General features: G+C 43.6%; 4 protein-coding genes across 10 annotated transcripts in view; 1 reads left to right on the plus strand and 3 right to left on the minus strand.

The window, feature by feature from the left end:
* Window positions 1-7,115, minus strand: part of UBE4B (ubiquitination factor E4B) — a 33,463-nt gene extending 26,348 nt beyond the window's left edge. The window contains exons 1-2 of one of the 3 annotated variants that reach the window (XM_071449351.1): window positions 6,746-7,115; window positions 750-936 (exon numbers count right to left, since the gene is read on the minus strand). In XM_071449351.1, coding sequence (XP_071305452.1) covers window positions 750-936; window positions 6,746-6,769 — 211 coding nt within the window. In that variant the 5' untranslated portion in view covers window positions 6,770-7,115. The remainder of the gene's footprint in view (window positions 1-749; window positions 937-6,745) is intronic. The other 2 variants (XM_071449349.1, XM_071449350.1) reach the window with 2 other exon arrangements.
* Window positions 7,116-9,665: 2,550 nt separating this feature from the next.
* RBP7 (retinol binding protein 7) lies at window positions 9,666-11,831 on the minus strand. Its single transcript, XM_071449291.1, has 4 exons — window positions 11,282-11,831; window positions 10,585-10,763; window positions 10,224-10,325; window positions 9,666-9,908 (listed from the first exon to the last, which is right to left on the minus strand). The coding sequence occupies exons 1-4, from the start codon at window positions 11,352-11,354 to the stop codon at window positions 9,858-9,860; spliced, it is 405 nt and encodes a 134-aa protein (XP_071305392.1). The 5' UTR covers window positions 11,355-11,831; the 3' UTR covers window positions 9,666-9,857.
* Window positions 11,832-12,988: 1,157 nt separating this feature from the next.
* NMNAT1 (nicotinamide nucleotide adenylyltransferase 1) lies at window positions 12,989-18,038 on the minus strand. Of its 4 annotated transcripts, XM_071449286.1 has the most exons (6): window positions 17,488-17,502; window positions 17,075-17,147; window positions 15,513-15,680; window positions 14,873-15,056; window positions 14,581-14,726; window positions 12,989-14,206 (listed from the first exon to the last, which is right to left on the minus strand). In XM_071449286.1, exons 3-6 carry the CDS (start codon window positions 15,628-15,630, stop codon window positions 13,797-13,799), a joined length of 858 nt encoding a protein of 285 aa, XP_071305387.1. In that variant the 5' UTR covers window positions 15,631-15,680; window positions 17,075-17,147; window positions 17,488-17,502; the 3' UTR covers window positions 12,989-13,796. The 4 variants fall into 4 exon arrangements, with proteins under 4 accessions (XP_071305387.1, XP_071305389.1, XP_071305388.1 ...); XM_071449288.1 differs by lacking the exons at window positions 17,075-17,147; window positions 17,488-17,502 and adding an exon at window positions 17,908-18,038; XM_071449287.1 differs by lacking the exons at window positions 17,075-17,147; window positions 17,488-17,502 and adding an exon at window positions 17,849-18,031.
* On the plus strand, window positions 17,215-26,524 carry LZIC (leucine zipper and CTNNBIP1 domain containing). 2 transcript variants are annotated; one of them, XM_071449290.1, is made up of 7 exons: window positions 17,215-17,363; window positions 18,173-18,311; window positions 20,183-20,318; window positions 20,801-20,899; window positions 21,353-21,448; window positions 23,210-23,291; window positions 24,199-26,524. In XM_071449290.1, the coding sequence occupies exons 2-7, from the start codon at window positions 18,211-18,213 to the stop codon at window positions 24,255-24,257; spliced, it is 573 nt and encodes a 190-aa protein (XP_071305391.1). In that variant the 5' UTR covers window positions 17,215-17,363; window positions 18,173-18,210; the 3' UTR covers window positions 24,258-26,524. The 2 variants fall into 2 exon arrangements, with proteins under 2 accessions (XP_071305391.1, XP_071305390.1); XM_071449289.1 differs by lacking the exon at window positions 17,215-17,363 and adding an exon at window positions 17,463-17,607.
* Window positions 26,525-26,897: the final 373 nt, after the last annotated feature.

Here is a 26,897-nt window from a genome sequence, read left to right on the forward strand (position 1 = left end):
ATACGTCAATTTGTCCTGATTCCCAAGTCAGATAATTTGAAATCAAAATTAATTTCTGTCAGGTCAAATGTGGTATAAATACATGAATTTTGTCTTCCCCTCTCTATAGAGCAACCCTCCTAACTTCCCCTGCTTGCTGCATTTGTATGATTTTAACAGATCAGTTATTTGTTGCATCTTCTGAAATAAATACAATTTGTAAATATCCTGCTTGTATTCCCTCCAGTAAATAGTGAAATTGGCAGAGTAATACAAAGCAGAAAGCAAATACTTTATTCTTACACTGACAATGTCCAGTCATGGCTTGCTATTTTTAATTCTGCTGATTGCTTGCAACTAAAGATCAAAAATTAACTTGAGACCGATTGCTAGAATGTACCTAGAAACCAATCAATAGAGACTGTGTTGCAAAACTTGAAAGGGATTTTCCTGTCTCCTTGACATATTTTTTTCCATAATATTGTGTAATAATGAACTTTATTACAAACTTTTTTAAGCTTTGGTAACCCATATTGCAAATGTCAGGAGTTTACGCACACCTGGAAAACAAGCGTAAATGGAATAAATGGAAAACCATTTATTACTTGGAAAATGAAAACAAGAAGTACCTTCTTTCACTGTTTTGCAACATTTGTTTCTGAAAATGACTCTCAGTAAGAGCAGGAGCAGCAGCAGTGCTGAGTACAGTGAGGAGCTGAGTAAGGAACGCGCACGGACACAGGAGGAGCAGCCGGGAGCTGCGGGCCTACCTGCCGCCCCAATGGGAGAGGTAGCTGGGGTCATGCTGTGCACGTTGAGGCCCAGGCTGTGCGAGGGCCCCGGCGCTGGGGCTGCGCCCGGCGGCCCCGGCGGGGTCTCTCTCTGAGGGGACGTCAGCGGGGTGGTGGGCTGGGACGAGGAGCCGCCCGCCAGCCGCGCCAGGCGCCTCCGCCGGATCTGCGGGGAGAGGAGAGCAGTGAAAGGAGCCCAGGGAAAGGAGCCCAGGGATCCCCCCGGCCAGGAGAGGAGTGAGTGAACCCCCTGCCAGGGAGAGGAGCCCAGTGAACACCTCTGTCACAGAGAGAATCCCACTGAACCTCACTGCCAGGGAGAGGAGCCCAGTGAATCCCCTGTCAGGAGAGGAGTGAGTGAACCCCTCTGTCAGGAGAGGAAGGAGCTCAGTGAACCCCCCTATCAGGAGAGGAGCCCAGTGAATCCCCTGTCAGGAGAGGAGTGAGTGAACCCCTCTGTCAGGAGAGGAGCTCAGTGAACTCCCCTGTCAGGGAGAAGAAGGAGCTCAGTGAACCCCCCCCGTCAGGAGAGGAGTGAGTGAACCCCCCTGTCAGGGAGAGGAGCCCAGTGAACCCCCCCTGTCAGGAGAGGAGTGAGTGAACCCCCTGTCAGGAGAGGAAGGAGCCCAGTGAACCCCCCTGTCAGGAGAGGAATGAGTGAACCCCCCTGTCAGGAGAGGAGCTCAGCTCAGTGAACCCCCCTGTCAGGGAGAGGAAGGAGCCCAGTGAACCCCCCTGTCAGGGAGAGGAGCTCAGTGAAAGGAGTTCATTGAACCCCCCTGTCAGGGAGAGGAAGGAGCCCAGTGAACCCCCCTGTCTCCTGCAAAGACAAACACAACACTGCAGCCTTACCTGAAGCCTGCTCAGTGGAGCTGGGCTGGCTGCCCTTCCACTGTTCTGTGTCACAGCACACAGTACCCTCCGTGTTCAAATTCAAAGTATGTGTTTGCTGCCTTGGAAAACCATGTGCACTGGGAATGCTGTGTTTGTCCCTTGAGGGGTTGTGCAAGACCCGTTTAATGTTTACTGCTCAGCAGTTTCAAAACCTGCAATACTCCTCCCCATTTACTTTGGCATCTGACAAGCCATGTTGATGTGATAAAAGGGACAACACGAATGTGACCTTTGCTTTAACTTCACACCACATGATACCAACACACCCGTGCTAAAGAAGGTCCAGTTGAAAGTTATGCAAGACCACCACTGTCCAAATTAATCCAAAACAGAACTGCAACACCAAAACTGCACCCTGTGTGATGGACAGAAGCACCTTGACAAGTAAAGACAGAGTAATAAACATCCTCTTATCACCTAGAGGCATTCCATCACAAAGAATTTTAAATACAGTTTTTGCATGTTCCTTTTAAGAGAAGCATCTGCCTTCAAAATCCAACTACAGAAAACTGTTACAAATTTACTTATTAAAACTGGCATGTGATCACATAACACTAATATTATACATGAGAAATAGACAAAACTTATGAAACTAGATTCATAATGCTTTAATCTTTGCACAAACAAAAACCAGAAAATAAATTATTTATTGTCACAGGCTGCCTTACAGGATCTCTGCCCAAAGCTTACATCTTTGGCTTGAAACAGGCCCAAAGTAAAAGTATATTTGAGGATGTCAGCTCCCTTCCCTGCAAAAATCAGCAATTCCTGTTATTCTCTTCGTATTATGACACTCAGGCATTGCACAAAGTTTTCATTTCTGCTCATAGTCCTAAAGAACTGCCAGGCAACTGAAAGAGTGAACAAAAGATTTGTGTCAAGTCAATGTCTACACTACATTGCTGTATCATTTAATGGCCTGTGAAACCTACTCCAACAGGAAGAAGAACAGATCAAATTAAATCAGACTTCAAAAACTGTGAGAAAACAGTGTCTGGAACTACATCTCCCTCCACGACAGGTGTCACCACATGAACATGGAAGGCAGCTACATTTTTTTTAAGACTCAAAAAAATAGCTATGAATAGAATCTCTAATCCTTCCTCCTTGTCAAGCAAAATAGGGGAGCTTAATGCAGAAATAAATTGTTCAGCTTTGTCTTTAGGTAAAAGTAATACATATTAGGGTCTTCTCCTTCTTCATTTATACCTCATATTTCAATTTTTCAGTTTTTCATCCAAGTGCTTATCTGAAAGAACTCCAGAACTACCTCAGCCCTCAAAAGTATAACTGAGAAAATGTCAGCTACATGTCCTCATATCTGAATCCAAATTAAGTGTTCACAGCTCACAAATACAACAAATACACACACATGCACTCCATATATGCACCAGTGTCTGAAGGAGAAAGAGGATTTCTTTTTCTTGCTTTTTCTATAATTAATGTGATATGGAGCTCTTCCACAACTGTTCCCATTAATGCTTGCTAGCTAGTTCCAAATCAGAGCAAGGAAGGAGATATGTGAGGAGAAGAGGGCAGAGATGATACCCAACACATTTATTAATTAATTCACAAGTACAGTGCATTGATTACTCAAACAAGGTCCCCTCTTCCTCCTCTCCCAGTGGCAGGCAGATAACTAAGGACACTAGTGGCACTTGGCATTCCTTCCCTGCCCTCCCTAGGCAAGATCCACGGCTGTGTCACAGCAAATCCCCCTGCAGTCAGCGCTGCTGCCACAGGAGGACACCCAGACCCATCTCCTGCCTGGTATTCACCACCCTTAGCCCATCAAGCACCCGCCTTTCTCAGGGAGCAGGCCCCCAGCAAAACAGTCTGAGCAGGGCCTGGAACAAACATCTGCTCAGACACTGCTGCTTTGAGTCAAGAGATTGCAATAAAAAATAATACAATATGTTCCCCTGCCCCTTTAAGGATGATGGGCAGATTACAATCACGTTCCTTACTGCTGAACAAAGTAATGCTAAAATATAAACAAACTCTGAATATTTTTACCACTGACAGCCACAGCTTTCACAACTGAGGGTGCATGGAGCACATGTTGAAGGACCAGATCTGGTTCTTGGATACCTCAAGCTGTCATATTCCTCCAGGTTTATATAAAATTATTGCAGTAATCTGAAGTTTGATGTGAAGACTAGAAAGTTTTAAGTCAGAGATAAAAGAGGAGAAATACTATGCTAAAAAGGCCAAGTACAGGCCAAGTTTGAAAAGATGGCATAAAATTGGTGGACACATTCTATCCAGTGAATTCCCTGTATCTTCAGGCTGAACAGAAGGGAGAGAAGGGAAGATGGGCACAGCTGGGGACTCAGGAGACACAGTTTGTTTGCACAACACAAGAGACAATCCAGACTCCACCTGCACACAAATCCCTCCTCAGAAGTATGGGAGTTCCCTCCAATAAGCTGTTCCCATTTCAGACTGAATGAGCCTCCAAATTACCACCCAGCAGCACAAAGCTGGGGTCTCAAATAATATTTTAGGGAAGTTTAGGGCATTTGAATAATCCCCAACCCTCGATTGCAGATCTGAGCCAGTGACATATGACAAAGCTGTTATGTGCCATTATGTTACCTAACAGTGACAAGGTTTTCAGTCCTATTACATGGGCATTGCTTGCTCCACAGCCCATCTTCCCTGCAGAGCACAGCTCCAGAACACACAGTTTAAAAGCCTAATTAAAAAAAAAACCACCTAATTGGCTGAATGGGACAAGCACATTGCTTTTTAACTGGTACAGTATAGTACAGTTTTTGCTGGACACATCTGGACTAGATCTATAAATAGCAGTTTTCAGAAATACATTTTTGATCTAAATTGACTTCTTAAAAGCTGTTAGCTGCATGCACCACAAGGAAAAATGTAAAAAGAGCACCCTGCTAAAGATGGTTAACTGATAAATTAATTTGGCACCAGGTAATAAAGATACAACCAGGAAGACCAGTCCCTCAGGCTCACACATTCTCAATTTAAAAACATTGTGTATCCGTATCTGCTAGAGTGGCAACTGCTTAGTGAGACTGTAAATAAATCTCCTATTCAATTCTGTGAAGTCCCTGTTCTCATCTTGCACTATCTACTGTGCTAAAACTCACATACTAAGAAGGAAATTTATTTCTTCCCTCTCCTAAAAATTTTATTATGGTCTGTAATGAATTACAACTTTTAGTGCATTAACAAAGACAACAGTAAGAAAATGTCAGTGAGAGACACTGTTAATAGGAGGGGAAAAGATCTTCTTGAAACTAAAATACAAGTATGATCAACTGTGTATCTCCTCTTTTGAAGCTGCAACCCGTTAGTGTTATATTTAATTATGGTTTGATAACAGAAGATAACCTTATCTGTAAGAGCCTTGCAATTAAACTTCCGTTAAGTATTTTCTCACCTTCAGTCGTTGCCTGAAAAAAAGTCTGAATCTGAAGAAGTAACATGAAGTATATTTCAGAAGGTTATTTTTCAATATAATCTCATCCAGGCCCACTGTGCCAAGTAACAGCAAAGTGGAGATGTGGAGGAAAATTAAAATCAACTTGGCTCTGACTTTTCAGTGAGCAATCCATTAATAAAAGAAGTGACACTGTGACTCTGTTAAAATGATACAAGACTGTCACAAGCAATCACCTAAAAGACCATTTGGTTTGGTCCTTGCTGAACTGGACAAGAAGGACATGGAAAGTCACTCGAGACAAACATTTGGCCAAAAAAGGTGGATGAGTCCTCACTGGAGAACTCCTTTCCTGCAGCCTCAGATCCATGATGCAGTGGTTTTGATGATGTCAGTAATGTGCTGAGGCAGTGACACAAATAAGCCTACATAGGTTAAATAATTCTGAAATTAATCATAAAACACCTCAGGATCAGGGCACTTTAACAACGAGAAGAGCTGCAGGTAAACAAAGCACTCATGAAATACACCTGTAAAACTGGAGATCCTTTTTCCCAGCAGACTTACACTACCAGTGTCCCATCCCACTCCTCCCAACATGGGAACTGCTCTCCTTTTCTCAGTGCTTCCACAGAGCATGAGGACCTCCACCAAGTAAACAGCAAAAAGTGTTTTCTCCTAGATCGTGATGCAACACAGGAGGATTACTAAATTGTGACAGACAACATCATCAAAAACATCCCAACTGTTTGGAATACAAATCTGAGTGGTAACAGCAGCCACCCTGCCCTACAATCCCACTATAAGATATGGACAGAATAAAAATAACTTCTTTTGATCCTCCCTGGATTATAAGTATAGCACTGAGTCTGTATTGCAGCAGGTCCAGTACAATACATTTTGATTTCAGGATTACACAGGATCACTGGGAAACTCCCTGGATCTTGCTACAATAACCCAAATAATTAATTTGAAAACCCTCTAATATATAGGCAAACCTTAAGACCTTAATTATATATTAAAAAACAGGGGAAGCAGCATCCTTTAAAAGAAAGAAACAAGGAATAGTTCACCTTATTCTATGTGAATAGAATATATACATTATAGACGTTTGCCAACTACAGCATAACACTAGAATTCTTCAGTGAAAGATGAAGAGCTTGAATAAATAAAGAAAATCAAAGGAAACAGTGGAAAACTGACAAGCCTGATTCAAGCTGCTTCAAGAAGAAATGATACTAAATATAAGACCACGAACACACCCATCTTGCTTCTCAGCAAAGAGTCTAAGGAAGCAAAATTTCAAGTGTTTTACTATGTTAAAAGGTTGGGTGTTTCGAATCGCACACAAAGAACACATAAACGCCTAGTATTCACACAGAGAGGGAACACGCTGCAGACAAAGGCTACCTAGCAGATGGAAGCAGAGAATAAACAATTAACCCGGAGAGCAGCAACACAACCCCGTGGCCGAGCCGGAGGGTCGCGGGTCAGGGCCAGCCCGAGGACAGGAGGGGAGAAAAACCCACCGAGCACAGAGAGGGGGCGAAGGCAGAGCTCTTCAGGATGGTTCCGTGCCCACCCTCGGGCCCGAGCCGGGCCCAGCACAGCCCGGCGCCCCCTCCCCGCGGGCCCACCCGCCCCTCAGGCCCCGGCCCCGCGCACTCACCTCGTCCGCGCTCAGCTCCTCCATCGCCTTCCTCTTAATGGTGCCCGGAGGAGGGGCGCGTTCCTCCGCCCCGCCGCGGGGCCGCTCCGAGGCAGCGCTCTCCTGCCGCTGCTGCCCCCCGGGCCGCCTCACAAGGGCATCTCCGGGGCGACCGCGCCGCGCCTCGCCCGCCGGCAGCACCGCCGCCCCCGGCCCGCTCCCCGCCGCCCACCCGCGCCTCAGCTGCCGCCGCGGCCGAAGGGAAGCTGCCCTCCCGGTGCCCCCGCGACCCTCAGAGCTCCCGGCCCCGGCCCCCGCCCGCCCGCGGCCGCTGCCCCGCGCAGAGATTATTCATCAAAACAACAGGGCGGCGGCGGCCATCTTGGGGATCACGTGACCCCGCGGAGGGCGGAGCACGCCGGGGCCGCGCGCGCGCCGCGCCGGCCAATGGCAGCGGCCCGAGGGGAGGGAGGGGCGGGGCCTGGGCGGGGCCCGGGAAAGGCGGGCCCGGGGCTCGTGAGGGGCCGCGGTTCGTGAGGGGCCCGGGGAGGCGGGAACGGGAGCGGGAACACGGCCCGGAACGAGGCCCGGAACGAGAGCGGGAACACGGCCCGGAAGGGGGCAGCTGCCCCTCAGGGGCGCCGCGACCCCAGGGAGGGTCAAGCTGCCGAAGCCTTCCCTCTCCAATGGGCCCGTAAATATTAACCCCCTCTCAGTGACTGGTGATTGAGAATTCACGGGATGTAAATCTAATTATTGCGAGCTGAGTAACACAGCAAGGAAAAAACAAGATGCCAAGACCCCGTTGGGTACTTGGTCTCGGACTTTTATAAGTGTAGTTTGAACATTAAGGGGTTTTTTTCCTCATTACAAACTTTTCTGCACCTAATTCCCTCATTATACCACAAAATACTATATTTCTGGAAGATATTAGTCTTTTCCCTCACACTCGAAATGTAACTCAGCCACAGAAAAAAACAGCCAGGTTGTATGTAAGTACATAGGAGGTTCATCCCCAGCTCATCTTGTTTGAGTTATAATACACGTAGATGAAAGAGAAAAGGATATTTATAAGTTGCTCTTTTAGCAAAGGATAAACGAATTGAGGGTTGCATCTCCAAGTTTTTAGCCCAGGATGAACAGTCACTAATAATATGACCTGAACAGTGAGCCGTGCACGGGGCAGTGTGGTTTGAGTCAGCAAGGGAAAGAATCCCGTAAAAACTGGATGTTCTTAAGATGGAACTAAACTGATCCATATGAGCTATTAGGACATATTTTCATACACGCTGCAAATAATTATATAGCAGTAGAATTGATCCATTTTTTAAATGCAGAGATGAGGCAGGTAGGCTATCTGGCCTTATGTTTTCATATACATCTTTATTGTACTTTATTGATCTAAATTATTTTGAACAAAATATTTTGATGACTTAACCAGGGTGCTCAGAAAGGAAACCAATACTTGGATCATAATATATACTGCCAGCCTTTTTATAGAATAGACGTACACTGTTACCTTTGATTTTTACATTACACTTCATTTTGTGTTTATCTCCTTGGGATTTTTTTTAAGATAATTGAAGTGGTCTGAAACACCTTTGAGTAAAACCCTTCAAGTGCTTCTCTGGGGAGTTCTATTCTCGTCCTTCAAGGTCATTACTGCCTTTCTGTATTGCGTCTCACAGCGGTTTTGCTGGAGAGCGCAGCTTGGAAGCACTTGGAGAATTTCTGCGGAATTTCCGCGTGTTTAACCCCTGCACCCTCGGCACTGAGCACCGGCCCGTTCCGTGGAGGAGCCGCGCTGCAGAGGCGCCATCCGCTGGCGCAGAAAGCTCTGCCTGCTGCTGCTGCAGTTTGTTAAGGGCTGTGAGCGGGACTGCTGCCCCGGATTGGGATTCCTACTCACAGAACGCTCTAACAGCAGTTCTGTTTTCAAGCAAATGAAACCACTCAGTCCCAGAAGGAAGACGCTGTCAGAATCCACAGCATAAACGCCAGGCATTTTACTGCTGGGCCCCACATTTCCCGAACTGTATAAAGGCTATTTGTCCTGTTCTTTTTATTTTGGAAACCAGCTTAAATTTATGTAAGTCTGGTAATTAGGGGAGGGTGTCAATCTAACCAAAAGCCCTCCGTGCTTCAACAGATTTTTGTCTGACTCTGATGGTGTCTGTAAGCGTTTTGAATGGATAAGAAGTATCAGAAAGGTGGTGCTACTTGTTTCAGAATGTCAGGGACAATTTATTTCATATAAAGTAATTAAGTTACTAAACTTAAGCTACAGTTCTTCAAGAATATGCAATGAAGAATGTGCAGCAACTAATTTAATTTGTAACTACCTAGATTATCTGACAACTTACATGTTCACGCAAGAAAAACTTTTCTATGTAATACTGCACACGGTGATAAAGAAAAATATTTATTCTAATTAACAGTTGTATGCAAACAAAGCTGAACTAAAGCAGCATTGTTTTCCCTCTGTATAAGTGCTTACAGAGTTCAATTATTTTGCAGACTGGAATCTTCATGGATCACTCAGACCCATCTTCATGGTTCTGGGATTTGACCACAGCCTTGTTTCCTCTGGTAAGCTCAACTTAATTATTTTTGAGAACAAAGCAGCTCTGGCACAATATGGTGCCTCACACTACAGCATGAAAGACACAAGCAGGTAAAGTAGTAGTCTACACCTTAAAGAGAAGCATTTTGAAAAATAAATCCATACCTTTTGTTGTTGGCTTCATTATTTTATATCTTCCCTTCTCTATCAGCATCCCATTACCCCTGTTTTATTTGCCTCTTTGAATTCCTCTTAGAATTGGCAGGTTTTCTCCTTTTAATTGACTTTTGATAACCTAGAGACCCAGGCCTCATCACTCATGTTTTGGGTTGGTTTTTTTTTCCTCCAAAAACATATTCAAAAACAAGATACTTAAGGTTCGTTTGAGGCATTTATTAGCAAAAATCAGACCTTTAACACTGGCAACAGCAGACTTATTTCCTGAGCCAGAAACTTCAGACCATTCAGGTTAACAGGTACAGGAGCCAGTTCTTGTTGGTAGAGCCCTCCCTGGACACAGCTCCTGAGCAGAGCTGTCCCTGCAGGCAGGACCCAGCACACCACACAGACTCAGGCTCTCTTGAAGACCTGTCTGCAGACCTGATTCTCACAACGAAGCTCCTACCAAAAAAACCAAAAACAAACAAACAGAAAACCCAAGAGTTTAGATATCTACAGTAATCAAAGGAACTGCTTCCAAAATTGAACATAGATCCTTTACCACCACCCTGGCCATGCTAATAGCTTACACTTCACTTTCGAATTTAACTACACGTGACAGTGAAACAATGAAGCTGTTTCAAAGCAGAATGTGCTCACAATCTACCATCCATTACACAGCCTACAGAGCTAGAAGACATATGCACACCATGAACACATTATAAATCTAATTTTCGCCATACAGAGATATAATTAGTAGAAATCTGAAGTCAATACCAGGTGGAGGTCATCCCCTTCGAGCCAGTGAGTCCAGCCCCTGTTCTTCTTCTCACCGGTCTGGACACAGACGAGTTTGTCATTTTCCCAGGTAACAAGGCTCTATAGAACAGGGAACAAAAAGGTGTTTCTGTTGTTTCTGCATGTCTGTCTCAGTTCTGCAAGATACTCACAGAAAATTTTCCTGGATAAAAGAGGACCTAGATATCACCCCTGGCTGAAAGTGCCACTCCTTGTCTGTCACTCAGGCTCCTACTGCTGTCTTGCACTACAAATCTTATTCTTGAAACAATTTCAGCTCAAATATCTGGACTGATTGCAGCATCTTAATTTTGCCACAGCCTCATATATTCCCTCTTACCTTGCATTTTCTGTTATCCAAGCCTTTATTATCTTCCTCAAACTCTTCTCCAACTTTGAATTCAAGCAAATAATCTCTGAACGAGCTAGTGGTATGGATATAGAATGAATCGCCGTCCTGTTTGATCACTTTCTGAGGCTTCAGCATTTTTGCTATTTTGCGTGTTGCAAAGTCAATACCTTGGACAGAAGGCAAAAACATCAGAGTTGTATTTATCACCAGCCATTCTGGCAGCCAGGAATTAACCTTTATTACTACCAGAAGCATTTCTTACAGTGGTTTGACCTCACTGCTATGCAGCAATTTGTTGTTTTATTGGAACCTTTTGTTTTGTTTAAAGCTGCATGTTACACGAACTAAGTTGTCCTCTTGTACTTTTTACTCTTTGAAAACCAGTTTATTCAGATGTTGTACAATTCCTATGCAGCAGCATTTCCAGGACTTTCAGACAGAAGACTCCTGGAGAGAGTTGGCTTCCCCCACAGAGACACCCAAACTTGGTTTCAGACTTTACTCCCCCTTACCCATACGAGGTGAATGCCTATTCTCATCCTTTGTCAGAGGAAAGGCAATGAAAGAATTAACAAGACTCTCTTTAAGGCATTATATACCTTAAACAGGGTGAAATAAAGGGCAGTCCTTAAAATTCAAGAAGCCCCTTAAGGGAGAAAGGACAGAAGCAGGTATTTTCACCTACCTAAGGCCACCATGTAACCTTCAAAGTTGTCATTGCTGACAAGGTTCCAGGTTCCACTGAAATCCACAGGCATTGCCACACAGAAGGAGGAAGATCCAGTCAAAAATGCAAATGTCGTTTTCTAGCTAGGCCTTTTATAGGGCAGCCTGTGGGTGGGATTACATCCCAGGACCTTTCTGCTGGAGGGGAAGGGTGCTGAGCCAGTGGGTGAGAGGGTATTTGTAGAATGGCTTCAGCTGTGCTGGAGGGAAAAGTTCACCGTGTCTGAAATCTTTGTGTTAGCAAATGTTAATAGCCCAAGAGCCACAATGCAAGCCAAAAACTGGTTTAAACCATTTTGTCCATCTTGTATACTTTAAAAGGACCGATTTTGTCATTACTAAGTTTTCCTGTAAGTTTATTAAATCTGGGCTTTATGATCTGAAACCCAGATATCTGTTGAAAAGGTGATGTACCCCTGTAAAGACAGGCTGTACTTAACAGACACAGACTGACTGGTAAACTGTGGATTGTATTATACCAACAAATCTTAAAGTGATACCTATGGCACAGAGATAAGAACTACATCATGTTGGTTTATGTCTGGAGTGAGTTCAGAATTCAAAAAGTAATCTTGTGTATATAGGAAATGTAGCTCCTGCTTTTGCTTTCTGTTCTTGACACATAAAGGAGAGCTGATACAGGAGCTGTTCCCACTGATGCTTTATTAGATGCTACATGTTGTGGCAGAACACAGGCAGCAGAGTGCATGATGCAGCAGATAAGCTTCAGTGCTGGACTTCACCTTCAGCAAAGAAGTGACAGAAATCCCTGATGACCCAGCAATGTGTTTTGAAAAGTGACTAAAAAATGCTTGACTTTGAAGAGAAAGGACTTAGAGAATTTGAAGTGAGGAAATAAGGGATTTCGAGGTGAGGAAACACACCTATACCTACTACATTTATTTATTTACTGACTTCTGTTAGGCTGAATAAGAAGGACAGTATTTTGCAGAGAAGTTTCCCCAAAGTTTAGCTCCATTTTTGGAGCTGGCAGTTTGATTGCTATGACTCACAGAATCATGCGAGTAGGAACTCAGGACGTCAAAGCTTCTTTCCTGTTTGCAGCTGGATATTGTTCTCTAACCTACACTAAAACAGGAATGGCACTGAGAAATGAAAATTACTGTTTCCTCTTGACTCAAATAGTAACATTTCACCCACAATTTGGTGTTCTGAGGTTATGGTAGTAAAGCACTGTTGCAATACTATTGACTCTTGCAAGCAAAGAGAAGTCAGTACTTGGTAAATCCTGTGCCAAAGGATGTAACATTTTAAATTTACATCCAGATATAACATTTTAATTTAAATTATGCAGATAGGCTGGGGTGTGGTCCTTCTTTCTGTAAATCAGTTCTTAAACCTCACACAAAGACCTCTAGGGAGTTGTTGATTCATGAGAAGTGGCTTGCAAACCTTGGCATTCTTAATAAGGCACATAATACAAACAAAAATGAGATAGCAGCAAATAAAAGGAGTTAGAATTCTATCACCACAACAGTCACAGTGCCTCTCTAGCTTATGTTCACATAATATAGACAATACACTGTTAGATTCAAAACCAGATTTCCAGAAAAGAAAAGTATTTCACTTAGGATCAGTATTGATATACTACCATTTTCTCTCTACTAACAGAAAACAATTCTGGCTAAATATAATTATATTCTACTTATGGCTCAAAAGTAAAAGAAACTTTATTATTTGAAATCAATGTATTATTTGTAATAAAGGGACAAGTGTCTCAGAATCTGTGCAGTGACACTATTATTAATTTCTATCTATTAAATCAATGGCTTTAAACCAGTTCCTGAGGTAGGTTTGTCCTTCCATCAGAAACGATTTTGAGCTTAACATTACAGCCCTGGAAACATGAATAGAAAAGTAAAGTACAAGACATTTCTGGAAGCAAATTGCATGACAACAAACAAGCAGCTGCATATCTCAAAGGCAAGCAGCTCAAAGCATGCTATACCTAGCACCACTTCAGCCAGGAGGAAATTCTACCTTTCCAGGATAGAGCCAAATAATTTTTTTGAGGTGACACATGTTGACAATTAAAAAAAAAATGACATAGATTTACTGTAAGTAAATGGTACATCTTGAAACCAGATAACTTTGTTAAGACACTGTAAGTTATTAAAAATATTTGTGTTATCATTTTATAAACAGCAGAGCAGTTTGAGTTAAAACCAATCAGAACATTTTCATTTGTTATAATTTGCAATTTTCATGTACCGATGTGAATTCTTATACTCCCTTCAGTGCACTGGGACAAAACATTAAAATGTGAAAATCTTATTACTGGACTTGAAAAAAGTTGTGTACGTCCAATCACTGAGTGCACCAAGCCCCATTGCTAACTACAGATGTACGGAATTAGCCCACTCTTTACCTAAGGAAAGGCCCCAGCCAGCCCCTAGAAAACACACTTTCCTGTATGCAATGTAGTTCTCTCAGAGCAGCAGTGGGTCAGCTGCTCAGTGCTGTGAGCTCCTGGGGTCGCTGGCGTGTTTCTGCAAGGGGGCCAGGAGCAGCCCCGCGTTGCGGGCCTCGCTCTCGGCGCTGTACAGCCCGTTCCTCTCGATGTACGCCCGCACCACCTCGGGCACCAGGTAACGGATGCTCTGGCCCCTCCGCAGGGCTCTGCGGATCTTGGTGGAGGAAATATCATTTGTGATCCATTCTTCCACAAGGTGAATGTTATTCTTGTGTCTCCACAAAATATCCGACTCGTAGATGAATTTCTGAACATTGTTTCCGGCCCTACTGATACACACAAGGCCGTGTTTTTCCACAATTTCAGTGATGTCCTCCAGCTTCCACAGATTGGGGACTCCAAAAGATTCCAGCATGTCACTTCCACAAAGCAGTTTAACCTGTGGGACACCTTAAAGAGAAAATTCAATGAGAAATAGGGCTTGGTTTGGGGCTTGGCAGATTTTAGCAAATTTGACAGGGACGTTTAATTTCTCGGCTCCCTCTCTCTCTGTATCTTTGGTTAAGATGAGACAATGGAATGAAATTTAAAAAAAAGATTCAGAGCATATAATTTATAATTAGTAGCCATAACACAGGATTTTTCTGAATAAAGATCATGGGAGTCCATTCATTAAAGGGATCTAATGCCTTATGCTGTGGAATCTAAGGGAATAGAGTTACTGAGTGCATCAGAACCAGGAGCCACCATAAAAGTTACTCATTGGTGCAATTCTCTTGAAATAACAAGGATCATTAACCATCTAATTTGCAAACAGACTTAACTTTTTACAACTGGACTCTGATTTTTCTTTTTAATGGGCTCATGCCTGTTTGGCTCCTGTTTTCTCTTCCGTCCCAGCTTTGTTATGGGTACATCATCCTGCAGACTATTAGTGACATCGGCAGAGAGAAGCTTTTGATGATGATACCTGCAAAACAAATGTATTTTAGGTATTATTTTAAAGATGTAGGAAAAAATTGGGATAGTATGGCCTACCAACTTTTGTTAGAGTCAACACCATTCTTAATCCTTCTATAGATTCGTGAGACTTTTTAGAGGCTGGCTGAAGAATACCTTAAAACCTTGAGTGTTTCCAACCACTCGCTCTGGCAGCTTTCCCAATCATCAACTTCCACCCAATCTGAGTTTTTTGTAGCCAGTTTTGCCATAGTCACTCGGTGATTCGCACTGATCAGACCTTTCTTCTTATATGCATCACCCACTGGTGAAATGATGCCTTTGATTACTTTGTATTTTCCTGTGGAAAAAAAACACATAACACAAGAACATGAGAAATGCTTGAGCAGATGTTACTTCCCCTGCATTGTATTTAACCTGTGACATAACCATTATGCAGTGCAATGGCAGCTGATAGCCAGCCCTGTGGAAAAATACAGGATACTCCTGCACAGTCAGGGGTTATGAATGAAGGAGTTAGTAAGATGTATTAGAAAGATATATATTTCTATCAACTATAAACCCTGTTCTTTAGCTCATTGAAATCAGTAATAAGCAACACATATATGAGTTCTCTCATAATGGCCTACGTGGTGTATTTTTTGTATAAGACATAAACACAAATCAGCCTCAATATCTAATTAGCATTTGCTAAATATCTGTCACTGTCAAGCATTCATAGACACAAAATATTCACCTTAACACTGAAGTGTCTGGTTATCAAAGCTATTCTGAATGATAGAAATAACCATCCTACCTGTTTCATGGAAGTAGTCTTTAGCCAGCTCAAACAGCCTCAGGTGCATGTTGGTGATGGGATTGAAGGACCCACAGGCCAGCAGCACCACTTCAGTCTTCGTGTCAAGATCTTCCATGGCCTTTGCTCACAGCCACGGAGCCAAGTGGACAATGTTGGTGCCAGCCACTACAAGAAATGGGATAAGAAAGAGTTATTGTTACTTAATTGTGCTCCCAATAAGCAGAAGATAAAATTTTAAGATCAAATTGTATTTTTCTTCCATCATGCTGGCCTGTGACTGTTCATGTGACACTTCTTTGTCCAATTTCTAAGTGATTAAAATATGAAATCACTGCAAAGAGGCTGCCTGCCCAGAGAGGATGGTGTACTGCCCACTCTGAGGAAAAGCAGCTCATGCTTTAAACTTCATGCGGAGAGATTTTCTGTCCTGATTGCAGGACAAACTTTATTAGAACTTTGCACCATTTTAAGATGCCAGTGCCAATCAACTGCCAAGGGACATGTGGGCAGGGAACTTCCTTGTTAAGTAACTTCCTTCTAGTGCTTACAGGGAGAAATAGAGCATCCTGTGACCATTCCTAGTCTTGCTACTCAACTGCAGTGACCCTTTCCAGCAAGATCTATAAAACCAAGACTGTGTCACATATTATATTGTATTAAATTCTAGAGGAGAACACCATCAACATTTCTTTGTTCAACACTGGGGGTTTTCCACTTTTCTAAAATACCACAGTTCTGTTCCGCTTCTGAGCTTCAGTTTCAGAAAGCTGCTTAAGAATTGCTGAAAATAAGGAAATTTCACTATTTATCATTCAATTTCTCCTCACACCTCACACACATTTTTGCTTCTGTATTCTTTCCTGAGAATATTCTGCCAAGATGTTTTCCCACATCTGGCCTAACGAAGGAGAACTGCAATGGGCTGCTGCTGTTTGCGAGATGTCTGAGACATCCTGAGGAGCACAGAATTGTCTGCCATTGTTTCTACAGCAACATCACCACCGGGAAAAATCCCACGAGGTCATCCTCACATTGTGTCTCCCTGACAGAGAGGCTGAGTGATGTTCACAGCAGCTGAGACACCATCACAGCCAAACCTTGAAACAGCGACTGTGTCCCAACATCAAACAGCCTGGGGATGAAAGGAACGCTTGCAAGGCTTCATATTTTGTAAGTGCTAGTACTTTTCTGTGCTTTCAATAGTTTCACAAACTTTTAAAATATTCTTCATTACTGCAGAGTAGCTCAGCAGTGAAACGGCTGGTGGTACTTGAAATGCAGCCTTCACAGGGGCACGTCTAGGAGAGTTACTATGGGAACAGGGAGGAGAGGAATTAGACTGCCTTTGTAATGCACAAATCCTACTTTCAACAGAGTGACACCTGCTGCAAAACTGGAAAAGATTGATTTTTTTCCTTAAAAAAAAAAAGTGCCAAAAAAGTAGAAAATTTTAAGATGGAAATATAGAGTGCCTTTTTCGGGAGTTAGTCAAATGTCCCTTTTCATGCTCCTAATTTTACAGTTTACAGAAACAGGCAATCATTGCCTCATAAACTCACCTTGCACGAACAGATACCAAAATATGCCTACAGCAGGTCTTGGGATGGCTCTGGAGCCCACCCTGCCGGTCACCTTCAGGGGATAAGCAGGCAAGGATGCTTTGCTCAATCTCATTTATGTTCCAGAGGCAGATATGTTTATATATGGGTATATACATAGAATACAAGCGTGATGTGGGCGTCGCTGGGCGCTTCACGAACGCCCTCCGCAGCTCTCCGCCCCCGCGGGCCTGCACGGGGGTCCGGTCCTCGCCCAGCGAGCAACCCCCGCCGCCGCTGCCCATCCCCGGTGAGCCCCGCTCAGCCCCGCGCTGTGCCCGCTCGCCCCCTCTGCCCGTCCCCGCTGTCCCGCTGTCCCCGTTCCCTGTCCCCGTTCCCTGTCCCCGCTGGCCCCGTTCCCCGTGCCCGCTCACCCCGCGCTGCGCCCTCGGCCGGGCCCGCGGGGCCGCTCGCGCTCATTGGCCCGGGCGCGGCGGAAGCGGCGCCGCAGGAGCGGGATGAGCCCGCCCTGACGCGGCCTGCCCGGCTGAGGGGTGAGGGGGCCCGGGGCCAGGCGGGCGGAGGGGGAAGAGCGGGGCCGGAGCCTGGCCGGGGAACGGGCAGCGGGCCCCGGGCAGCGCCCGAGTTCCGCCCGCTCCTCCCGCAGGCCGCGCTCGGCCCGGAGCGAGGGCCGCGCTCCCTCAGGGCGGCTGTGGGGCCGGGATGGCCGCTGGCCGCCGTGTCCGCCCCGGCACCATCCCCGGGGAGCGCCGGTTCTCCGGCTGCCTCGCACACCTGCAGCCGGGCTGTCTCCTGAACAGCGGTCCAAGGGGCCGCTGAAGAGTCGAACCTACTGAGTCATATAGCGAGGCCTCTGTATTTCAGTAATTGCTGCTTGATTGTATGTGCTGCGGCTGTTGGAGTGCCCTGCTGAACCGCCTCTTGCTCTGAAGATAATGCTGTGCACGCAGCCTGGCATTTCTGTATTTCCACTGCAAGGATCTCCGGGTGCTGTGATTAAACATTCCGTCAGAAAGATATTGCATAATTTTAATATTTGGAGTGTTTGAAATACGTTTTAAGTTGTTGATACAAACAATAAAATGTACTTTCTCTTAGGAGTGTCATGTAAAAACATTTTCATGTGAAAACAGAAAATGGCTTCAAGAGGAACAACAGAGACCAGTAAACTAAAACAAAACTTGGAGGAGCAGTTGGACAGATTAATGCAACAACTTCAAGATCTGGAAGAGTGCAGGTAATATAAACAGTTGCTTTCCTCTTATATGGTAGTATTTTTCTAAAGTGGTTGGCAGAAGAAAGTGGTACCTTTCAAAAATCTTAGGAGGGGGCTTATTTATTTTTGTGTTTTGCTGTGGCTTTCTGTTTTTAAATTAGGTAGGATATTGGTGTCAGTAAAAAGTCTTTTTAAAAACCTTTATTAAGATTGTTTTATATATCTAGGAAAAATGCTAGCAGAAATACTATGTATTTTCTTTGAAATGTTATATTTCAGTGTGACTTTTAAACTTTAAACAGCTGTTCACAAAAATCACAATTTTTCTATGGGATTTTTAATAGGAGTGAACAAATAGCTTTTGGGGCTCTTTTGGTTTTTCTTATAATTATAGATGCCTGGGGGGGGTTGCATTGTTTACTTTTTTGTTTGTCTAACTCTTCATGTGATTTTGTAATAATCTTCTGTGTGTTGATACAATTTGAGACAGTGAATTATCAGGAAGGTTGGGCTTTTATCTGTTTAACAGTTGCATTTAAGCCCCCTGTGTTTAGCTGGTTTCTGACTCTAGTTCTAACTTGTCCTAGAAGTACGTATCTTTTCCAGGAACAATTAGAACTGCTCAGGGGTGGTGGTGCTGTTCTGGGAGCTGGGCAAGGTTTAGACAGCAGGATCAGTTATTCCTAAGGGGATGGCTTTGGGTGAGGAGATCGGCTTCTCAGATAATCCCATTCACTGCAGCTTTGGGCAAGACAATCTCACCACAAAATTTTGTTGAGATCCAAAAATACTTCTAAATACTGCTCCAGGTGTGGGGTATCTTGTTTATTACTAGGATTTTTTAAACATCAGTGAGGGTAGAACCATGCAGGTGGCTGGGAGGGGTGCAAACCCAAGCAGGGCATGAGCTGGATGGGAGCTGAGAGGGCCAGAGCAGAGCAGGCTGCAGGGATGGGAACAGAGCAGAGCAGGCTGCAGGGATGGGAACAGAGCAGAGCAGAGCAGGCTGCAGGGATGGGAACAGAACAGAGCAGTTCATGCTGCAGGGATGGGAACAGAGCAGAGCAGTTCATGCTGCAGGGATGGGAACAGAGCAGAGCAGTTCATGCTGCAAGGATGGGAACAGAGCAGAGCAGAGCAGGCTGCAGGGATGGGAACAGAACAGAGCAGTTCATGCTGCAGGGATGGGAACAGAGCAGAGCAGAGCAGTTCATGCTGCAGGGATGGGAGCAGAGCAGAGCAGTTCAGGCTGCAGGGATGGGAGCAGAGCAGTTCATGCTGCAGGGATGGGAGCAGAGCAGAGCAGTTCAGGCTGCAGGGATGGGAGCAGAGCAGTTCAGGCTGCAGGGATGGGAACAGAGCAGAGCAGAGCAGGCTGCAGGGATGGGAACAGAACAGAGCAGTTCATGCTGCAGGGATGGGAACAGAGCAGAGCAGTTCATGCTGCAAGGATGGGAACAGAGCAGAGCAGAGCAGTTCATGCTGCAGGGATGGGAGCAGAGCAGAGCAGTTCATGCTGCAGGGATGGGAGCAGAGCAGTTCAGGCTGCAGGGATGGGAACAGAGCAGAGCAGTTCAGGCTGCAGGGATGGGAGCAGAGCAGAGCAGTTCAGGCTGCAGGGATGGGAGCAGAGCAGGCTGCAGGAATGGGAGCAGAGCAGAGCAGTTCATGCTGCAGGGATGGGAGCAGAGCAGAGCAGAGCAGTTCAGGCTGCAGGGATGGGAGCAGAGCAGGCTGCAGGGATGGGAGCAGAGCAGAGCAGTTCATGCTGCAGGGATGGGAACCCCTCAGTGCAGCCTGGGGAACCCAAGCTCTGTGCCATGGCCCAGTGCCCCATGGGTGTCTCAGGCTGCATCCTGTGATTCACCTGTGCCTTCTTGGGTCCTCCCTAGAGAGGAGCTGGATGCAGATGAGTACGAAGAGACCAAAAAAGAAACTCTTGAGCAGCTGAGTGAGTTCAATGACTCCCTGAAGAAGATTATGTCTGGAGATATGACTTTGGTGGATGAGCTCAGTGGCATGCAACTGGTAAGGATGATGTGTTGCTAAAAAACTTCATGTTCTGCTTGGAGTTGATGAAATAGCAAATAGATACAAGTGATTCACTAGAATTTTTATGTGAAATATAGATCTATGTAACTAATGTATTTCCTAATTTAATACACTTGTATATGTAAAAAACTTGGATAGGTGTCTTAATTTGAAAAAAGGGAAAAAACCCATTGATGAATTACAACCTTAACATTGTAGGAGATTAAGACCTGGACAGTAATGAAAAGTTTCACAGCTCTTTCTCAGTCTAGTTACATTAATTAGAGGATTCTTTAAGCCCTCCATAAAGGTAATTTTTTAAAAAATTTCACTTCCATGGTTATGAAAAAAAGATGAGTTCTGTATATCATATGATGCAGAGGATACTAATGATGCTTTCCAGCCCTCATTAATCTTGTCCTGCTGCTGTAGTTTGACCAAGACTAACAGGAATCACATTCTTGCTCTTCTCCTTGCAGGCAATACAAGCAGCCATCAGCCAAGCATTTAAAACTCCAGAAGTGATTAGAATGTTTGCAAAGAAGCAGCCGAGGCAATTGAGGACAAGGCTGGCAGAGGTGAAGGCTTCAGTTCTACTGCAAAAGCTGTTTATTTGAGGCAGACTGATTCAAGTGTGTCAGGATTGCAAGGAAAGCACTGAGTGCTGGAAAACTTGGTCATAAAGTCCAAAAGAGATGGAGAAGTTCTCTTTCAGTATTTGTTCAGTCTTAAATGTTTATTGAGGTAGTGGGGGCAACCATGTGTATTTCCTGAGTTATCTTCTATCTTCCTGCTTCAAAGCAAAAATGGGATCAACAGAGTGAACTGAGGAAGCTGCAATAGAAAGTCTGTGATTGTACTGAGGGCTGGAGAGTGCACTCGATGTTTCAGAGATCTAAACTGAAGATCCAGATGATGTGGGTCCATTACTACTGATGATATTTTTAGGCTGTTGCATTTCACAGGCTGTTGTGTTGGGTATATAATAATGGAAGCTTATATATTTTGACTTTTTCTCCCCTGGTATGCAGATGGACAGAGACTTAATGGTTGGGAAGTTGCCACGAGATCTGTACACCCAACAGAAACTGGAAATCCTGACTGCCCTCAGAAAGCTTGGTGAGAAGGTAAGGGGTTGGTATGATAGTCAGGTGAGTAGAGTTTTCTGCCTATTTAGGAGGAATTAGAAATAATTAAAATAAGAAATTACAATTTTATAAGCAAATGATAAAATGCAACTTGCTGTGACATTACATAAATGTCCTTCCATTTTAATGCCAAACTTTCTGAAGCTGAACATGTATGAAATAGTTTGGTACCTTTCTCTATGGCTGTTTCTACTTTTAAATACTTCCTCTGGTGGGCTGTATGCATGAATCACACACCAGCTGGTACAAGGTGATGGTATTTATAAAAGCTACAGAACAAATCTTTTACTGGCCATCTACCACCTATTCATCAGAAACTATTCAAGACCTCTGACATGTATCCAGCTTCACTGTTATAGTGTTGATTGTGCCTACCCCTGGGTATGAGAAAAGGAAATTGGAGAGATGAGTGATAAATTCGTTGTTGCCCCAGTGACAGAAAAAGCCCTGGGTTTGCCACCAGAGGGAGGACGAGAAGTTACTTTGTGGATGGTATATGAAGAAAATGGGTTGCTGTGTATCTCTGTACTTCAGCTTTTCTAGAAAATGAAGGAAGTCATGGAAAAGATCAAGTGCAGTACTTATAGGAGCTGCAATCCAAGTAGTTTCCAAAGCAAAGGCTTTCCCAATATTTTATTGCTTGAGTGTCAGAGGGAAAAAAAAGTTTTGCAAATATGTAAAAGCTAGTTAAGGTTGTGAGCTGAATGCAGGAAGCTGTCTAATCCTCTTGGGATGAGTTCCTTGGACCACAACATCAAGGCACTTCACCACACTGACCTATCCTCTTCATCCTTTGAATGATCAGTGCCTGCTGCACTGAGGGCTTGCTAGGGCTGCAGTCTCACATCTGTTCTGGATGTGAACAATGGATGTGAACAATGACAGCAAATGCTGCACGTTTGTCTGCACAACCTTGCAAAGTGTTAGTAGCTGCATGCTTGCAAACAAAGCCAGCAAAGGCAGGTATGGCTCCTCCAGATGTTTTCCTTCATTCCAACATCATCCTGGATATCTGTACCTGATTTTTATATTTCTAATAAATAAACTGACGCAAACACTGTGAAGAGTTTGACACACATGCTTTGCTGTAATAAAGATGTGTATCTGAGGCTAATTAAATGACTTTCAACTTAGCATATCTGAACCTTCCAAATGTAGGTTACTGCTTCATTATTGTAAATATTTTATGGGCATCTGTCACAAGGCATCAGAGCACGTACATAAAAGTAAAATATACATGGGGAAATGTCACTTTAAAGGAAGAGAACCATTTCTAGGTCATTGGCTCTTAACGTGGTCAAAGCTGGCAGTGACTGCTTTTTTTTTGCTTTCCTCAGTAGATGATAGGAAGTAAGCTTAGATCTTAGTTCATTACCATACTGACCTTGTGACAAAAAAGTTATTGACACCTTGGCATAGTTCAGGTACACAGGTACAGTGTGACCTTTTAATAAAAAATGATCACCACAAATCAACTTGAAACTTGCATGTGCAGGCATGTCTGACACTGCACATGCTGTCCTTCCTGGGCTGACAGGAGCCAGGGAGGGAGGATTCAGTGCTAGGGGAAGTAGCTTCTGGTTTTGTTTTAGGTTTCAGTGTGGCAGATAACACTGCCACTCAAAAACTGCAAAAGGACAACTGCTGTAACCTGTCCTAGCTCGTGTAGATGCACATGTAGATGGTGGGACATGCACAGGTAAGGTATCAGCTTCACAGTTGTGGCTTTTTTTGATTTAGCTCACTGGTGATGATGAGATGTTCTTGTCAACAAATGCTGGTACAGCTCTGAGCCAATTTGAGAGAGTCTCCACTGACCTTGGTAAGTCTTCATTCTCATAACTTCTGATTCCTTTGCCTCATTGAACACTGATTAATAGAAGTATGTCTGGTTCCCCTATGAAAGAGAATATATGAATGAGAGATTCATGCCATTAAATGTTAATATATGTTTTATTAACAATGAAATTCTGATACACTATTATGAGGAAAAAGTAACACAACAAATAAATCCAATGCCAAACATCCATGAAATGCCAAGGGTGCCCATCATGCTGAAGGCTTGAGTAATCTGTCTCGGGCAGAGATGCTGCTTTTAGAATTAAACACAGATCTTTTTTGCACTAAAGACTCTCTTCAGGAGAGCTGTGGCCTCTGCTTGATGCAGAGAATTTGGCAGTTACTGCCACATTGTCAAAATACAGCTTTAAAGCACTCTTCCTGCTATGATTGTCATACCTCTGATTGTGTTGACAGGATCAAGAGTTGAGTTACAAAAGGCATTAAATAAGCACACAGTTCATTGTAGTAGTAGTTAAAACTGGGATGAAAGAGCTGTGACTGGCAGGAATGTGCCAGACTAGGTATAAATAAAGTGTCTGGGTGCCCTCCCTGGAAGTGTAAGCAAGGTGAGAACCCTCTCTTCCCGAGGGGACTTGGGCTCTGTGTGTGGGGGTGTTACCAACACCATTCCAGCTACAGACACAAAGCACAGCTCTACAGGAGAAGCTGGGGAAAGGGAGCTCCATCCCAGGCAGGCACAGGAGGACATGGCTGCTCTAGACCTGGCAAGCCTGTGTGGGTTTTTTTTTTAATTAGCTCAAGTGTTCACGTCTTCACAATGTAGGTTTGATTTCTTTGGTTCTCAAATGTTTTGCTTGATTTAAATTGTATATAAGGTAATTCACAATTTCCACTAATACTTACTGAAAATGCTTTTTCCCCCTCAGGATCAGGAGACAAAGTCTTTGCTCTTGCAAGTGTTGAAGTAGAAAAGGCAAAACAATGAAGAGGTTCGTGAGGCTTGTGTCTCCAGTGATCAGCAGCATTGGATTTTGGTCATTCTGCGTTTGGTTTTTCTATTTCTTACATGTTGAAAAAAAAGCAAAGCAAAACAAAAAACCCAAGCCCTAAATCTCTTGGGTCCTTAACCAGAAGATATGAAGTAAACAGCCTTAAGTGCACTTTGGGACCTTGGTGTCTGTACCCTTTAAGTAATACAAGCTCTGAGGCTGAACACTAAGTGGAACTCTAAAACAAAAGCATGGTATGACTGTCTTTTGAAAGAGTCAGCTGTTTTGAACTTTTCTGAATGTGTATTTCTCTAACTATTAAAACTTAATCTTTTTGCATGTGGTTGTAGCAAGCAGATCTTTTTACGAAGTGGTCCTGATGGGTTTTTTTGGGTGATTCTTCACATTGTCTTAATTTTTGTCTGGACTCCCCACTAAGTAGTTTGTGCTAGGAAAGCATTGAAGCTTTGGAAAATTGATGCAGTTTATTGAAATGCCATCTTTCTACAAACTGTTTGCAGAAGACCCAAAATGAGCCTGGATGCTGATCACTGGCCCTTGGCTGCTTGTTTGCCGTGCACATGAATGAGCACTTTGTGTCCCAGCCCTGCCTGAGGACAATGGCAGCCCTGTGGGGAGGCTTCTGGAGTCATTTAACCTTGTGTGTTGAAAGGACAGGAATTGATAGGACATGGCAATGAGATGCTCTTCCTTCAGCTCTGGTGTGTAACTGCACGCTGCTGTTATTTCAGAGGGGGCATGAAATAGCTTGCAAGTAGAAACAAAACCAGCTCCCGTTATGTGATCAGTGCAAGTGTTGTTCAATCTCAGTGGTGGTGCTATGGAGAGGGAGGGTCTGTGTCTCCACTGGATCCTGAATAAACTTGGCTTAGGAGGATTTGAAATCCCATGTAGTTGAATTTTTAGCTCAGAGACTAAGTGGGTAGCGTTGACTATAAACAGAAAATTAACGTGGTCAGTCGTCATTTAGAGTGCACTTACAGGGCATAAATACCCTATAAATTAGCAAGTTTGTCTAATTGTAAACTGGGACTGGAGTAGACTAGAAAATGTGTTTCTAGACTGTGTTTTGCTTTAACAGATATACTGTTGACATCTAGCATTTAAGAAATGAAAGGATACATGATAGAGATAGCATAATTTGTTTTTCACTGATAAAACTTCTTTCTCCCTGTTATTAGAAAGCCTTTATTGAGGAGAGGTCTTTTGTCCATTGCAGCAGAACTGTTTTCTGTCTGGGACAGCATTGTGTTCTCTGACAAAGGCTGATTGCAGCTTCATAGCTGAGAGCAGCTTATTAAAAGGCGTTATTAGACTCTGAAATTATGGGAAGCAAAACAGTCTGTGAGGACTGGAGCTGCCTTCTTTTCCTTTCTGCTCATTACTGGTGCTAAGGAACTCTCTCCCCATACACCCCCAGCCTGCTTGCAGCATTATTATGTAAATTAAATTTCTCAGCACTCACAAAAAGTTTACAGTACAATGACATGGAAATCTTTTTCCTTGTAGTTTGACAGGTGTAAGTTTCCAGGAGAAACTTTTTTAAATTGGTTTGTAAATATTTCAGGATTTTTGCAAATACCTGTACTGCGGGCAGTTGTAACATTCCAATTAAATTGATCCTTGACTGAACATCTTTCCAACATCTGCTGCTTCTGCTCTTGGAAGGATCCCTGGTGGTTTAGATGGACAAAGATGAGACTGAGATCAGTACCAGTATTGCAAGATTCAGTGTGTTGGGTCAGACTTCTCTTCTCAGAAGCTGTGAAGGGTCAGAAATCAGAGCTCTACCCAGAGACTGGCTGTGTCCTGCAGAATGCCCTGACCATAAATGTGCTTTAACAAGGAAGCTGCTGCTGATGTGAAGCTATTCATGTGTTGACCCTCACAGAGTTAAGTAACCTCTTGAAATAGTTAGATTGATTTAAGGCATAGTAAGTTAATTGATGTGTTGTGCTAAATGCTTTGCTAAATAATCCTGGGATGTACCTCCACCACCATCTCAAATGTTTCTGCAGGGGCTGTAAAAAAAAGTCCGTAATCTATTTATTATAATAATGATTTCCTCAAATAAAAACTGATAACAAAAGAACAACTGCTAAATGAAAGCATGGGTTTGTGTTTAACAAACAAGCTTGTGATGTGTGAGTTCCATCCCCAGTTCCGTGCTGGACCTGGGCAGATCACTCATTCTGTACACATCTTTCTTTCCTGGAGTAAAATACAGATTATGATCCTTAAATATTGAGTGCTGTGAAGTTGTTATTGATCATACGTTGCTTTGAAGATTAAAAGTGCTTTGTTTTTTGTTTATCATTTTACTTCTGATATAAGAACTGTAAACTACAGTAGCTTTAAACATATCAGCAAAGTTCCCAGAGTCCTTTTTTGGCCGTATATAACCTCCTTTTTTTAATCTTCTTTCTCTATAGAGTGAATTCAGTGATTGTACTGATCTGAAGGAAAAAGTGTTAGAAAATTGAAGCTTCAAATATCCTGTCTTTCTTTCTTCTATCTTTGTCTCCTTGTGTTATTTCTCTTCTTTGATCTTGAATGGAAAAGTAGCAAGTTACCTTTGTGTTGAAGAAAAAATACAAGATTTCTTAAGAGATCCC

The sequence above is a fragment of the Agelaius tricolor genome, unplaced genomic scaffold, assembly GCF_023055355.1.
Source record: "Agelaius tricolor isolate 1412-34295 unplaced genomic scaffold, bAgeTri1.0.p SCAF_28, whole genome shotgun sequence".
Classification (NCBI taxonomy): Eukaryota; Metazoa; Chordata; class Aves; order Passeriformes; family Icteridae; genus Agelaius; species Agelaius tricolor.

What these genes read in the sequence shown, in the direction of transcription:
- RBP7 (XM_071449291.1), bottom strand. Translation starts at nt 11,354, where the DNA reads ATGCCTGTGGATTTCAGTGGAACCTGGAACCTTGTCAGCAATGACAAC. An exon ending in TGGATAACAGAAAATGCAAG is followed by an intron (nt 10,326 to 10,584) that starts GTAAGAGGGAAT and finishes CCTGTTCTATAG; the next exon opens with AGCCTTGTTACCTGGGAAAA. An exon ending in AAGGGGATGACCTCCACCTG is followed by an intron (nt 9,909 to 10,223) that starts GTATTGACTTCA and finishes TTTTTTTGGTAG; the next exon opens with GAGCTTCGTTGTGAGAATCA.
- NMNAT1 (XM_071449288.1), bottom strand. Translation starts at nt 15,630, where the DNA reads ATGGAAGATCTTGACACGAAGACTGAAGTGGTGCTGCTGGCCTGTGGG. An exon ending in GAAACACTCAAGGTTTTAAG is followed by an intron (nt 14,727 to 14,872) that starts GTATTCTTCAGC and finishes TTTGTTTTGCAG; the next exon opens with GTATCATCATCAAAAGCTTC. An exon ending in TCAGAGTCCAGTTGTAAAAA is followed by an intron (nt 14,207 to 14,580) that starts GTTAAGTCTGTT and finishes TTTCTCTTTAAG; the next exon opens with GTGTCCCACAGGTTAAACTG.
- LZIC (XM_071449290.1), top strand. Translation starts at nt 18,211, where the DNA reads ATGGCTTCAAGAGGAACAACAGAGACCAGTAAACTAAAACAAAACTTG. An exon ending in CAAGATCTGGAAGAGTGCAG is followed by an intron (nt 18,312 to 20,182) that starts GTAATATAAACA and finishes GGTCCTCCCTAG; the next exon opens with AGAGGAGCTGGATGCAGATG. An exon ending in GAGAGTCTCCACTGACCTTG is followed by an intron (nt 23,292 to 24,198) that starts GTAAGTCTTCAT and finishes TTTCCCCCTCAG; the next exon opens with GATCAGGAGACAAAGTCTTT.